General features: G+C 33.1%; 1 protein-coding gene across 1 annotated transcript; it reads left to right on the top strand.

Moving 5' to 3' along the window:
* Positions 1 to 903: 903 nt before the first annotated feature.
* On the top strand, positions 904 to 3,732 carry LOC123680318 (cytoplasmic dynein 2 intermediate chain 2-like). The gene is made up of 2 exons (XM_045618156.1): positions 904 to 1,793; positions 2,981 to 3,732. The coding sequence occupies exons 1-2, from the start codon at positions 979 to 981 to the stop codon at positions 3,636 to 3,638; spliced, it is 1,473 nt and encodes a 490-aa protein (XP_045474112.1). The 5' UTR covers positions 904 to 978; the 3' UTR covers positions 3,639 to 3,732.
* The last annotated feature ends 12,929 nt before the right edge of the window (positions 3,733 to 16,661 follow it).

Raw genomic sequence — 16,661 nt, 5'->3', positions numbered from 1 at the left:
ACAAAATTTAGAGTCGAAGACGAGGATTATTGCACCTCCAAGAATGGTTTTAGTTGAAAAAATATTACTGGAAAATTTTTAGATACTTGTTTTTTCCGTTCGATAGTTGTCGTGTTTACAGACGGACGGACATAATTTGGGAACTGATTCGTCATGAGAGAGTCGAACCATATTCTTTGATACCATTCTTGCATCAAAATTTTTAAATTACAGTCATTATGATGAAATGATAGAACACTCAAAAATGGTGTTAATTTCAGTATCAGGGGCAGTTTTCAGGAAGAGGAAAGAAATTGGAATGAGTCAAATCAATGTAACACAGTTGTAGTTTGATTGTATTCTTATTGAACATCTTTCTCGTAGTAAGTGGTATCTTTTTTGACAAATTCTGATTGAAATGCAAAATTCAAGACTGATATCTTCATATACCTATATCTCCTTTGTGTTATTCATTTTCAGATTTCCGTTTGCGATATTAACCAACAAAATGGAGTACTGTCAAGAAATTAACGAAGAGAGCCGATTTCACGTGAAGAAAATCCCATTTGTGCTCAAAAGATTCCGTTATTTCGACAAACGGATGATTCTGTTAGTCATCCGACAGAATATATCGAGCAATACCATGCCCAAGCTTAAAAATGATAAAAAACCGGAAAGAATACAAGCTCCCAATTCTCTAAGAACCAATCTTGTGAATATAAATAAATTTTTCACAAAAGTTTCTGAAACTTCAGGATTCAGGTCATTCAACTACTTCCCAACTATGGAATTCAATTCCCTCCGTGATTGCTTTTAATTCAATTACTACACCTGCATTTCTTGCAATATCCTAAATAAAACGCAACTTCGATTACATCAACAGTTCGAGAAATCGTTCAAAACATCGTTGCCAGTACGTAACTAAGAAACGACAACCAATCACAACAAACATCGAGAAACAGCGTGTTGCCGTCTGCCTCCCCTTCAATTCACGTCAATATGTTCGGTGTCAAACACAATGAGTGTGTAGGCTTCGAGTCCCGATGGTCTGTCAAAAAAGTATATTATGAAGGTAACACTCAAACTCCTCTTTACGTATCAAAAGATGCTACTACAAATCCCGTCGCAAGCAAAGAAGTGGAGGTGCAGACAGACCCACCCCAAGCTCTGAAAAACGTCCATGTAGATGTGGACAGATTGGCAGGTTTCCTGACAAAGATGTATCCAAAAGTGAAGAGGGAGTTGGATGATGTTATTACCTCCAGAGCGTTTGACAACTATAATCTGCAAGGTGAACAAGTGGATGTGACTATGAAGCTTTCACAATTAATAGAAATTATACCGCAGGATAAATCAATGGAAGCAGCTAATGTCGCAAAATTATCCTCGTTTTCTTGGAATTGCAGCGCGAAAACTATAGCGGTATCTTTGAGCTATTCCCACCAATCATGGTGCTACGATCCTGGACTTATCTTATTGTATACCTTCGACCGAGAAGACAAACTACCAAGTCAACCAACAAAGAAGATCAACTGTGATTCCTGTGTCTCCCAAATACAATTCCATCCTTCTGTTGCATCGATTTTAGCAGGAATTACACACTCCAGTGCAATATTTCTTTGGAACGTACAGAATAACGAAGATGAGACAGTTTTGATTAAGATAAGCAGAACTGACAACTTGTCGTGTTTGAATTGGATGTCTTTGGATTATATTACTATGGATATTATCTTTTTGGTTACGGCAGGTCTTGATGGTACCATCACCATGTGGAGGTTCAACACTTCCTATTCCTGTGCAAACGTCTATAACAAGTGAGTACCTATAGAGAAGACATACAGAATAACTCAAATAAAACAAAGCTCGATATTTCATGATAATTATTAACGGAAAAGGCTGAGGAAATAGTATATTCTTAAAGAAGTTGCAGAATGGGCTCCTATTCCAACACGAATGCGAAATTCGAACGCATGAGTTTTGGAATTGCCTTCTGCAACGAGTATTAGACGATATTTTCTCTATTTCAGTCAAATTTCCTGGAATATTGTCGGAATTCAATGAAAAATGCAGATTATACATCCTAGTGACATTTGTATTGTATCTTGGCTTTTGGTGTGACTGTAACCAAAATTGACAGATTACGGAATTTTGAATTAATTTATAATTACGCATTAAATTGGTGAATTATGATGACTGCCGAAATTCATTTAACATCATAAGAATTAAGAGAAATTGCGAATAATGTCGCAAATCATTTCACTTAATCCAAATTACATTATACTGCAATTGATCTGTGTCTGTGTAGACAACCACAAAACGAAAAATATAACTGAAAACAATGATGTAATGAGTTCATTACAGCACTGTTTTTAGAACTGTAATGAACTAATTACGATACTGAAATAGAGAATAGTAATTTACGTAACAAGTACGGAAAATAGGGTTTTTTTGGACGAATAGACAAAATTCCAGGACGAGCGTAAGCGAGTCCTGGAAGTCTGTGAGTCTCAGACAGGATTTTTGGTCGAATGAACTTTTTATCATTATAATCATGGCATTTATTTTGTAAACATGATTTCTGGCATATGTCCGCTGCGACTACCAATTAAGAAGTCCTTTCAATCAGTCTAATTTTTCACTAATTTTTCCAATGAAGCTGCAAATAAGGCGTGAATGATTTCTTGAATAGGCTTTCAGTCATCAAGAGTTTCTGGTCTTGATGATGATGATAATCGGATACACAGTTACCATTCGAAACTAAACGATATTTGGCCATTTTATTTATTCAGAAACTCGATCTCTCGCTTACCTTTGGCTTTTTCACACTGAAACAAACGTCGAAAAGATATTTTTTATCATATTTACAAAATTATGTAGTGCCTCCTACTGCCAATTCAGGATCTTGATTCTTCAAGTGGAAACTGACCGTTTCAGCGTTTTACAAAAACCTCTAGTCGACTCGATTTGTTGTATGTTTCATATAATAAGTGTTAATTTCCAGGTACCAAATCAAAGCTCCCTTCATGACGAAGAGTAAGAATAAGCAACATAAATCAAAGAAGAAGCAGAATGTTGTGGAGAATGTGGTCGGAGTGACATGTTTCGCCTTTTCTAAACATCTACCAGATATGTTCGTTGTAGGAACAGAGGGAGGTTTAGTCGTTCAATGTTCTACCTCAAATCCCACCAAGCTTAAGGGAGGAACTGAGATAGATCCTTTATACGACCCGGTATATCAGTACTACCAACCGCACGAGAGCAGTTTGGTATCTATCCAATTTTCTAAGGTCAAAAAAGACGTTTTTCTTACTTCTGGAAGTGACTGCCAGACTAGGATTTATGTGATCGGCCAGGAGGAACCCGCTAGAGTTATTTTCGATAATAATTCCATTAATATACTTTACTGGGTACCGAACGAGAAGCATTTGGTGTTTGGGTATAGTGCTAAAGGTAAGCTAGAGGTTTTCAACGTGATAACTGGTAAACAATTGAAGCTAGATGATGATGATGATGACAAGCAGGTGGAAAAAACTACCAACATGGGTGCGTCTTGTTTTTTAAATCCATATAAGTCCAATATGGTTGCAGTTGGATTGAAGAAAGGTGTTTTGGAGTTGTGGACAGTACCATGGAGTACTTTCAGTAAGATGAAATCTTGAAGCAGTGAAAGATGTATTTTAACAATTTTATATCTCCTTTTAGATATACTTTGTATGCAATAAATATTTTTCAAATAAATAATTTATTTCGAAATGCAATTGTAATTCTTTAGCATACATGCATTTCTTATCGGTGAAGAAAAATCCATCAGATGTCTAAAAAGAAAATCAAATATATTTTTTTCTATGATTTGACATAGTAGGTACATACAATTCATCTCATTTTTGACCAAGGGGGACGACCTTGGCACAAGTAGTTATCTGTTTTGTCGTTATCCACTCTGGACATCAGGTAGCACTAAATTACATGGAATGGAAGTATTTTAGGAAAATTGAAATTAATATACAGGGTAGAACTATTCAGAGGGGCACTATAGGGATATCTGTTAGAAATACAGGACGCCTTAAATTACCAAAAAGTTGCGTTATTTAGGGATGAGTGTGTTGGGTAAAGAGATTTAAAATATCTCCTATGGTTCCCTAGATATCTCGAAAAAACTAAAAATCGAGATTTCATTTTTTTCTGTATAACTAATTTGTTTTTGAAGATAACTTCACGAAATTTGGTTGCTAGCCATTATTCAATATAGAAATTCTAATGGTGTCTTCAAATTTTTTCTGATTTCCAATGTTTCGGAGACGCGATAGTCAATTTTTTTTCTTATGGGCTCATTATTGGTTCTCCTCATGGGGGGATATTACGAATTCAACAACGTATCACACCCTGCGAAAATATCGAATCTATCTACGCAAATTTGAACTTTTGAACATTTTTATTTTTGTTCAAGTAGTAGGTTGGAGACAGAACTGACAAATAACTTTGTTGACAGTTGTTATGTGAGACCATCACTTCAGTTTATAATTACAATTTCTAGAGACATGGCCAGTTTTACGATATGTAAAGTGTTGGTATCAGCATGATTATGTAATTGACAGGACCTTACTCATCAAACAGGATTCAGGTTTTTACAAAACTCGAGTGATTATTCCACAAAACAACTGAACCAAGTTACAAGTTATTTGACAATTCTGGCACCAGCTTACTACTTAACTACTTACTACTTAAACAAAATAATTAAAAGGAACTTCAAATTTGCGTATCTAGACTTGAAATTTTTGTAGAGTGTTGAATTCGATTTTTTTTTTTCATCCCCCTTAAGAAGAATCAATATGGCGTCCATAACAAAAAGAAAATTACTATCGCGTCTCGGAAACAATGGAAAACACAAAAAAAATCTGCAGACACCATTAGAATCTTTATACTGGATAAAGGCTACAAATCGATTTTCGTGAAGTTATTTTCAAAAACAGATGAGTTATACAGAAAAAAAGAAAATCTCGATTTTCAATTTTTTCGAGATATCTCGGGAACAATTGTAGATATTTTGTATCTGTTTACAAACAAACTCATCCCTAAATAACGCAACATTTTAATAAATTTAAGCTTCCCTGTATTTCTAACGGTTTTCGATATCCCTGTAGTGCCCCTCTAAATAGTTCTTACCCTGTATATCATTCTTTGATGTTTCAGAAATTTATACTTCTGAATAGGGAAAACTGATAGGTACACACCGTCACACCATATAGTTCATCCTTTTCTCAATCCTCATTTGAAGATGAACACACATATGGAGACATTCATTGCGAAAATTGACCTAATTCATATTGGGTACCTATTACCTTTAGCATATTATTTAGCATATCATCGTTCAATCCATTGGTTAAAAGAAAAAGAATTCGAATATCCTTTGTGAATTCCTTATTGAAAGATGTATTGCTACTGTCATAAAGTGTTGCAGTTGGTACACCCGCATAAGTTAACAACTCGGTAGTTTGACCTTCTTACGGAGGTGCCACACTATAAATCAAGCTCAATACGTAATAATTTTAAGTGGCCTCACCCGAGAAGTGAACTGAGTCGTTCATCCGTCTGACTACAAAACAGATTACTCATTTCCGTTCGTAGTTATCTTGTCTGCATCAATTCAATTAAACCATCCAATGGCCTGGTTACAACCACGTAAAAATCCAATCAATAGTTCTTCATTCGTAGAATGAATGGGACTAGTTGTAATTGCTGCCATCAATTATCGAGGAAGCATCCCCGCTCCAGATTAAATCATATTAGGGATGTGACATCATGCATAGTCGATGTTTATCAGCCATCGATGGATATTGATGTTTTCATCATACACCAAATAGGTACGTCATCCAGGTATTCATTGTTCAGTGAAGAAAAATTTTGCACCGACAACTAGCTTTCATTTAATTCATTAAAATCATATAACATTTTCTAGGATTGTTGACAGACTGTTTTTTTTTTCAAGTTCTGTCATAAATTCAGCAGAGATTTTAAAAACAATCTGATATTTGAATTTGAAAATATGGTTGTTCTGAAAAGTACTGATGAAGGATTAATTTTAGGTATACCTACATATAACAATTGAAAATGAAATTAATACTTTTGATACAATGAAATGAATAAGTTGATTTCGAATTATAATCTGAATGAGAGCAACAGCAGGGCCAGCAAATATCCTTAATGAACTCCTCAATCATCAATGAATATTCGGTTGCTATAAATATCTCACGAGGATTAAAGAACTTATTAGGTATAACAATTGAAAATTAAATTATTTAATGACTACTACAATTTTGAACGACTAACATACGTCAAATTTGTATTGCAATCAAAATGACGATCGATAACATCGTAACTTAATGGCAATAGAAAATATCTTCAGATTTGTGGACTCTTCCAAATTATTCTTGAGAATGTTACCATAAATAAGAAATACTCATTTGCTTGGTACCAAAATCTCTCGCTAGGTGTGACGTGAAGTAATTGCTTGAGTGAATACACTATATGAAAGCTCTTTAAGAATAAAGGGTCTTTATAGAAATAGTAACATCGTAATGTAGTTCAAAATATTTTTATTACTTATTCAAATTCTGAAATTTTGAAAGAGAAATGATAAAATTTGAATTATAAGTGATAAGCCATGATTTAAGATTGTCGATCTGAAATTTCATTTTATATAATAGTGATAATAATAATAATGAATCCATTTATTGTTAAGTCTCACATTCATATGGGACAACAAAAAGCCTGAATTATCAGAGTTCCAGTAACCCGGACTCTGTTCAGGCCTCATATTAAATTACTAAGAAAAAAATATCAAGAGCAACTAAAAACAAAATATTCTCATTGAACAATAAAACGAATCAAATATAAAAAATTACAAATTCCAGAAAAAGTCGTGAACAGAGATCTCTAGTCTTGAAAATTTTGAAGGAAAAAAAAACAAATTAAACATTCTGATGAGAAAGCATTACATCAACTTCAAAATTTACTTGGTTTTGAGATAACAGAGAAGAAACTAAGGGATATGTGGAATAGTTTTCAGTATTAGTGAAAAGAAATGTAAGGTATGCACGATTTTGCAAAATGCCACAAGGCCCTGTTTTTCTGACAGAATGAAATATCAGAGTTTTTCCCTGGAGAAGGAATTCACTGGACAACCCCATAGAAAATTTCCGGGAGCTACCCAAACTAGCGATTGCAAAATAGTAATCATCAACAAGTGTCAGAATGAACAGAAGCTGTCGTTGGAGCCAAGATTGGAGTCACAAAATACTGACACGTTATTTGTCATTTTGTATATATATCCTTTACGAAATGAAATGAATAGCTTTACTCAATTGTTTTTTGTTTTGTCTTTTAAGAACAACTAAATCACAGACACAAATAAAAAATTGAGAAACTCATATCCATTTCTTCCTTTTGAAAATTGATCTTAATCGAAAAATACATTAATCTGAGTAAGTACTATCTCTAATAATATGGCCACCTATTCGGGATGGTTCTTCTCTAAAATCAAATCTATAGCACCATTAGCGTTGTTTAATCATTGCTATACGTACTTATTAAAATTAGTCAAATGCGTGCAGTTCAATTCAACAGGTTGAAGTTTTTCTCGCCACATGCAGGATTTTCATCATATTATCATTAAATAGTAATAATAAAATTTTTATAATGATTATTATGCTACTGACAAAGTAAAGTTCACTAGACAAACTTTGTTTCTCACCATACTGTCACTAGCCGCCACTGATTATTTCTCAAAATACTGCAATCCCTTCTGGCAAAACGAACGGTGGCCATATGAATTTTAAATTAAAGACATAATTTAAATTATTGAATTTTCGTTCTTTCAACAATAACTGAAGAATGGACGAAACATCAGAAAAATTAGATTTTGCCCTAAATCTCGCGAAATAAGCATTTCAGAGAAGTAGAATGTAAGTATACGTTATTTTTTTACGTATATTTCAACTGACCAATAAAAGATATGGGTTCTCATTTGAAGAAAAATTAGTTTCGAGCTTTTTGTCATGGCTGAATTTGACATTGAAATAGAAACACTTTGTATGTTCTATTGAATTGTTAACAGACAAGAAGAATTGCTATATGTTCTGATAGAAGCTACAGAATGAGAAATTTTCAAGCCCTGTTTGAGAAAATTCTAAGATTTTTCTCAGATTTCAGATAATTTATGGGAAACATATTCAAATGATTAAATCATCAATGCAATCTAGAATTCGATGACTTATATGGTAATAAATGAAAAATCTAGACATTAGATTCAGAAAACAATATGAAATTTTTTCCAAGAATTCATCTCTCCCAACAAAGCTCAACTTCAAAATTTCAAGTTTTAATCTCCAGTCTTTCTTTGAAATATTTCAACCAACACCCTTCGTGAATCAGCTTGTATACCTCTCTTTACAATAACAGTTCATCAAATATGATTCATAAATATTCATTCAAGATATCAGACATTTAACAAGTGTTGGTTTACAAACAAAGTATTGAATAATTATAAATGAATAATTAATTGCAGATTGACCTTGAACCCATTAGAGCACTGCATGAATTTATGAGGTGAGGGATCTGAATTCTATAAGTCCCCTATCTGAATCTATTTCCACACGTTAATTATTAAATCCCAGTAAAAAATTTCGCTGCTAAACACCAGTCGAATCAATAAGTTGTGACGTTCAATGGAATATAGATTGTCACCATAGAAATTCGATGTATAACACACCGGTGGATAATGAATGTTTTATTGATTCAGCAATAATAAAAGTCGCTGCACAGTCCGTCTTTAAGTATATATTTTTTTAGTTGAAAAATTGTAAGGTTCTTCATGTAACTCATGCAAATAAATTGTATTGAATTGTTTTGTACAAAAACCTTATACATTAGTCGTAGACCAACTCCCAATCATGTTATTCCAATTGGCAACGATCTAAAAACTATTCAGTCACTTATTTGAAACGTTCAAATGAACGCGTTCCAGACAGGACCAATTTCCAATATCTCAACGTGCTCCTCCAGAATACTAATAAAGATGAAAAACTTCGATTTCGGTAGTGATGTACCAAATACAGATGAGATTTCCTCTGTGCTAATGTTGAGAGTACAGTCCTTTGAATTCTCATTCAGGTCTCGCGAATCACCATATTGAATTTTCCGCTGATGAGAGAGCTGAATCCAATTCGAGCAGATGTTTACTGGAAGTATTTGATTGGAAAACGCTGAAAGCGCTCGAAAAAAGTTGATAATTTTGTTAGTCTTTCTTTTTAGGCATCACCACTTCTTTTGTTTGGAAATTTATTCACTATGTGTTATGATAACGACTAACGAGGATTTAACTAGAGCTCTAGTAGAACTTGATAATTCAATGATAATAACAGTTAGAAGAGTACCGAAAAAGAGCTTGAAAATCAATTTTTTTCCTGTGCAAGCTGTATTGTACAGGGTGAATGTATACCGAGCTTTATGGGGGTGATAGTACATTGAAAAAAAAGTATACTTTAATGAATAAACTCATGGACTTAATGCATATTAAGGGAGATATATCCTTCCAACGTTGATAAAATTAAAAAAAATTTCAACTTTTCAATTTTTCAACTCGATCAATTTAGAAAAGACAAAATACTCTCCGTTTTCTTTCTATCAATAAGATCTTTCAAGGATGGGTAATATTAAGTTTGTTCTCAATACTTCAATGCCCGAAGCCGAAAATATAAAAGGGTCACAATCACATTGACAGATCGATAAAATTTTGAGATATTTGCTTCCTAAGTTCCAATAGTTCGAAAATACTCACCTAGATACAAATACTCAAATTTGAGGAAGTTTAATCGTCTTATGCCAATCCCAAATGAAATAAGGAATAATAATAATAAGCTATCTAACCTTGCAATAATATACTGCGTGTGCCATTCGAAATAAGGTAGAAGTAGTATGTCTTCGGTATAATCGGAGAGATCTGAAATTATTTATGAAGGAAGATCATTATCTCAAATTCCACTATGCTAATTTTCAGCACAATATTATGATTAATTTTCGTAGGTAATTGCACAAGTGCATCAAAATTACCGATAATTTTGCATGACAGCGTGTTGTCATAAAAACTGCATGAGTTCATTTTCATTTTTGGAGAAAGAGCCCGACACCGAAGGTGGAGGGCTCTTTCTCCAAAAATGAAAATGACCGAATGCAGTTTTTCAAAGAAAACACGCTGGAATGCGAAATTATCCGGTCATTTTGATGCACGAGTGTAATTCGGAGGAATATTTCCCGAATAAACTGTTACATCACTTGTCAAACTGATGTAGAATGGAATTGCCATAGATTCGAACTGTGTAAGATGCATAGAAACTATGCATCTATGAACAGAACAATTATCGCAGTGCAGTTTCGCTTCCTACAATGCAATTATCGCTGTAATTTTCGATAATTGTTCTCCAGATACATAGAATTTTTGACAGGAGGGAAATATTCCATAAAAGTCTAATAGGCAATCGCGGTTAATCACCCTGAATATTTTACACTATTTAATGATTGGCTAAATATTAAACAATAATATTTAAACACTTTATAGAATCTCCACAAAGTATCACAGGGGCTTATCGATTGTTTTTGAACTATTGTAAGCTATTCATGCAGTTTGCATATTTTAAGTGAACTTAAGTGAATAGGAAAGCCATGAAAAATCACAACAGGGGAAGAGGGAAGTGGAAAAATTGTCAATATTCAAACATAATTGGAGATGCCTTTTCAATTTATTACGAAATGGTAAAGATTAAATGTTACTTATTTTTTATTTTCGAAATAATAGTTAAAATGGCGTTGCAGAATACATTCAGGGCACATTCAGGGTTAAATATTTTCGTTTGAAAGTTGCGTCACACCCAATTCTGCGAAAGGTAACCTACACCATTTTACCCCTGAATATCCTACCACTTTCAAACGAATTCGATTCGTTCTATTCCGGCATGCAAAAATCTCGACTCCATGAATATCAAACAGATTGAATGCCCCTCCAAGTTATATTAGCTCGAAATCAACTCGATCCCTACTCGAATACGTTTGCGATGAGTTACTGGGAAAGTCATATGTCATTTATTCGATACGGTAGAGCGAAAAAAAAATTCGATGAGAGAAGTGACATAACAAGCTTTTAACATTTTGTATGACTATTGCGACTTTGGAGAACATATTATTGTATCGGATGTCCCAAATTCTTTGTCTAGTTAGGAGATCCCAGAATTCCTTTCTGCTACATAATAGATAAAAATAAATGGCACTTTTAAAGGCTCGATTTTTGAGACAACTGATTTGGTGAAAACCGCAACCTCATAAGTTTAACTGTTTTCAAGAGAAAAGTGGAAAATGGCGTTAAATGAAAAGTTCTCATAATTTTATTACTGGTGTTATGAATATAAGACAAAAACATTCTAAAGGCAATTTTTTCAGTAGAATTCATTGGTGTAGTCATTCGTGTTTTATTTCAACTAGTTTTCTTAGTTATAACTTGTGTTTTTGGAAGATAAACCATAAAAATTTCTATGACAAATAAAATCACCTTTTTTCCCTTTTCAAAATAATAACATGAAATATAAATTTCCCAAATAATCTAAATTTTCAGTTTGACTCAACGACAAATCGGCAAATCAACCAAGTGTTAGTATATTATAATCTGCGAACCCCAAATAATTGAAATATTCGTTGGCCACTAGGGTCTTCGGATTTAACACTGTTTATCATGTTGAAATGTATAAAAAATCTAACACTGTTAAAATATAATCATTCTGTCATTACTTCTATTCAATTAATTCATTCTTGTGTTTCAACTTAATGATATTTATAAATGAAATCCATCAAAAAAATTAACGTGAGGATAATTCCCCACTAAACTAGACAATAATCAACTCTCCAATTAGAGTTAAAAAAAAATCATAATAAATTGAAAACCGGGTAACAAACAATGCAAAGACAACGTGTTGACAGACAGACAGACTATTGACACGTTGATTCTGCATCGGTAGCACTGTTCGTTCACCATCCCTGAGGATGGAAAATATAGTTTAGTTAAATATGATGCACTATATCTTTACAATAGATGTTGATTTTACTTGTTAGTTACTCACTTAAATTTGTTGAAACACATACAATTTTCAATGATAGATTCACCAAGTTTTTCGCCCAGTAAAAAAGATTAAGTGCAAGAATTTCATAATATTTTATATATTTTCAAAATATTTGATGTGTCTCTTTTAGCACTGGTGTTCGATATATAAAGAAAATTGGTTAATATCAATAAAAAATTATATATTATTATATAACAGTTTTGATTTCATTATGAGTGACTTTTGGCAATAGATGCCTATGGGGTGATTCATTTTAATAGAAAATTTATCACTCATTAAGTTAATATAAATTAGAGAGTTATTTCAACGCACAAATAAGCAATCATTTATTAAAGGATCCTGTAATGAAAGATCCTCAAACGTGGAAGTTAAAAGTGAACTATTGGAAGACGCTGTTAATGAAAGTCAGTAAAGTGGCAGATCTGTAAATTTGACAAATTAACTTGGTTCTACATTGTGATTTGCTTTTTTTATGCTATGTTTCCCCAGTTTATGAAAAAGTACTCAGGTTTATTATTTTTCTTTCAGAACAACTGATTTTTCTATTCGGTGTTTTCATATCACAGAATAAATTACTTATTTGCATATTCGATATAAAAAGAAATAATATTCAGTATACTTTAATGTGCTGTGTCAAAGACTCATGGACGTCAATCAGCCAATATACGTAGCCTTCCTCGATTATAACAAAGCTTTCGACAAAGTCCGCCATAATCATCTCATAAAACTCATGAGAGATAAAAACATAGACAGGAATGATATCAGGATAATAACATATCTCTATTTCAACCAGACTGCCAAAGTTTCTGTGCAAAATGAACTTTCAGAAGAAATAAAAATAAAACGCGGAGTAAGACAAGGATGCGTGCTCTCGCCGTTACTCTTCAATTTGTATTCAGAAGATATAGTACAAGAAGCACTGGAAAATCAAAAAACAACAGGAGTGAAAGTTAATGGGAAGGTTATAAACAACATCAGATACGCGGATGACACAGTACTAATAGCAGAAACCCTGGAAGAACTACAAAGGCTAATAGATCTAGTAGTACAGATCAGTGAAGAAAGGGGGCTCACACTTAACACCAAGAAGACTAAATTCATGACGATCGCAAAACACCAACAACAGCGAGAAACATTATGGATCAAAGGAGAGCCAGTGGAAAAAGTCTGCAAATACAAGTACTTGGGAACAATTGTGAATAACAATAATGATTGTTCACAGGAAATAAGATCAAGGATCGGAATGGCTAAAACAGTGTTCAATAAAATGTTTATTTTACACTATTTATATATCTATTTTGTGATTGTTTTTTGTTTTCATGTTCTCATTGTCTCTCTGTTATTTTACTAGTTTTAAATGAAGGCGACATAAAATATGAGATATTTTAAGCTAATGACCGTGGTAGTCGATGCCTCGAAAAAAAAAAGATTCTGTAATGAAAGATCACTTATTTGTGCGTCCCAATATCTGTCTAATAACACAAATACGTGATAATTTCCTGTTTCTATGAGCAACGTCAACAAAAAGGAGCCTTCTAACTGATTGAAAATATATGATAATTATGAAATTTTCATAATAATATCCCCTAGAGTCTAGACCATATTATTAAAGTTGGTAGGTTACATGTGTATGTCAAATACTTATTTGTTCGATCTAACATGCAAACATTCTCTGCTGCAGTAAATTCATTTGCCTCCGAGGCAATATCCCGAGTTACATCCACCCTCCTGTGAAATAACACACTATTAATTTCAGAATTTTCCTATAACCCATTCTAATGGGGCCAATAAAATTGACAAATGGGATAAGCATTGTTGATATTTTCATATCCCCGTTGCAGTTGGAATTTTTATGTTACTCCCAAATGTTCTTGCGTTCCGATAAAATATACATAATACCGTTGGGGATTTGAGATCAAACATGGAAAAATGACGAATAAAAATTCAGTATATGGGAATTCTAGTTCTCTAAAATTAAGCCATTATCCATAAAATGAGATTGAAAACATTCAAATCATACTGAAATGTAATCATGCTGTTTTTGAGGATAACAATTTTATATTCAATCTGGAATTTGTTATCGAACCCGAACACTTCTTTTTAGTGGAAACAATATCAATGTAAAAATTAATTAATGTGGGTGATAAAAACTAAGAAGTAACAAAATATTTTTCTTGAGTGTTTTCTCAAAGCTCTTGGTACTTTATTGAGTGGTCTTCCCCTGAAAGATTATTTCATCATTTCTTCACAATTACATATTTCAATTTAAAGGAAATGGTCTCAAACGATAAAGTTATGTTAACTGATAAAAAAACGGTCCTCAAGTTCAAATCTGTTCGTCCAGCCGTAAACACTCTCGAAATTTGAAAAATTAAAAGATGAAATTTTCAGAATATATTGGAATTTCGAAAGCCGATCATTTTCTCCATAGTTTCGAAGTTACGAATTTGATGGAAATAAAATTCTGTATTTAGATGGAGGATATCACTTTGAACCTCCGTGCAAAATTCCATGTTAATCGCGTTACCACAACCATAGAAAATTCAAAAAGAATAATGTAGAACAGCAATGATGATTCCATGACCACCAAACAGTTTGCGATTTCGGATATACAGGGTGTCCCGTAAAGACCAAAGGAATCAAAGGATAATCCACCTGCTATGACAAAATTCCCATTATAAAAGTCTCACCGTTTTCGAGATATTTTTTTTTTGTTGAAAATAATGAATTTTCCCCTTTCCCCTTTCAATAGTTTTGCCCTTACGGTTGGTACAATTTTACATCTTTCTGGTTAATTTTTTCTGTAAAATATTGCTGAAGAATGATTTCAACGTTTACATTAAAAACATCCTCCGAAAATTTTAAAGGGGGGCTATGAGAAATATTTTTATTGGAAATTTAGGTAGTGGATTATTTTGTTCATGAAGTTTAGCCCATCGTAGTGGAAAAAAAATGTACCGAGCTACTGCTGCACAGTACACACCAATAAATTGTCTATTTTATAGTGATTTCAAAGAGGTATCACACAAGTCATTTGTTATTCAAAGAAAAAAGATATGGCTGTTTTTATCCAAATGGGTACGTTTCTTACAAAATCAAGTTTGTCAATTCTGTTGAGAAATCTTCGATGTTGTATTACTTAGTGAACAACGGCAATTGTTTACGTGCGAAAATATTACTCGCATAATTATTCACCTCAACGAAATTCAATTTTGCCGGCAAATTTTGGAAAACATCATGCAGATCCAGATTTTTTTAATAAGATCATTTGGAGCGACGAGTCTTCCTGTACCATATGTACATATGAGTTTTCGAGGTAGGTACTAGATTCAAGATACTCTTCGGAATTGAATCTGAAACACTAATTGAAAAAATACGTATCTTATGGATACGTATTTCGTAAATTTTCAATAGATTTTTAATTTTCAGAATTATGATTGATTAATTCGATTAATGATTATAAATATTTTCAATCAATATTTCAATTGAACATATGAATACACCATCTGTTTTAAGAGGTGCCTTTGTAGATTCCATTACCCTTTGTAGTTATTCCCAGCCGACAACCACCAAAGAAAATTAAAGATTTTATTATGTTTGCGTATATTTTTCCAGAAACACGCATTACTTGAACAGTCTAGGGATCCCAATTCCCAACCTCTCTGTATCTTCGTATCTTCGTCTCTGGAGCTGATGCTCAAAATGTATGATTTCTAAACCTATACCAACTAAAAATTTCATAGAAATGCGAGAAAATATCAAAAGGTGACAGCTGGTCAAAAAGCGGGTTGTTCACAATAAAACCATTTATTGAAAAACCCTTTAGACCTTTCTAATCAAAATGTAAAAAAATAAATATCTGTTGACATAACCTATTTGAATATCTACCTGCATTGATCGGGTGAAAACGAAATCAAATCTATGCGTTGGCTTTTCGATCAAATGATGCAGTTAAACTCTGGTTTTGTCCGTATTCGATTTTCAATTCAGCACCATGGAAACGTCTGTCAAATGAACCGTTGAACACCCATGCTAAAAGTGAATGTGAAGTGGAAGCCTGATGTATGTTTCTCGCGCGAAACTTATACATTTTATATACGTTTGGCAACGTGAGGTATGAATCTTCAGAGCAAGTCATGCATTCTGAAGCTGCAATCTGTTATCAACGTTACGTTCTATTAGTTTGACCTTCCATCACAGGTCCCGTAAGAGGTTTCATGATGCTTACAACGCTTCCCGATTTTGACGGTTCTGGAGATTGTGTTTTATGAGTTGACTCTGCAACTCGAGCATTACAAGAAATCATACTTTATGAGCTCTTCAAGGTAATTTCAAATTATCAAAAAATGATAAACTGATACAGAGGAATGATTTTGAAAATATGATTTATTTCTACCCAATTACATACTATGAATGGAGGTTGGAATTAGAAATTCATCAAAACAAAATTGTATGAGTATGAACGAATTATTATATAAGGTGTAGTAGAAAGAAATCCATTATTTTTGCATGAAAACAAGG

The sequence above is a fragment of the Harmonia axyridis genome, chromosome 1 (assembly GCF_914767665.1).
Source record: "Harmonia axyridis chromosome 1, icHarAxyr1.1, whole genome shotgun sequence".
Classification (NCBI taxonomy): Eukaryota; Metazoa; Arthropoda; class Insecta; order Coleoptera; family Coccinellidae; genus Harmonia; species Harmonia axyridis.
The sequence above is the reverse complement of the archived record's forward strand: the minus strand, read 5'-3'. Positions and strand labels throughout refer to the sequence as shown.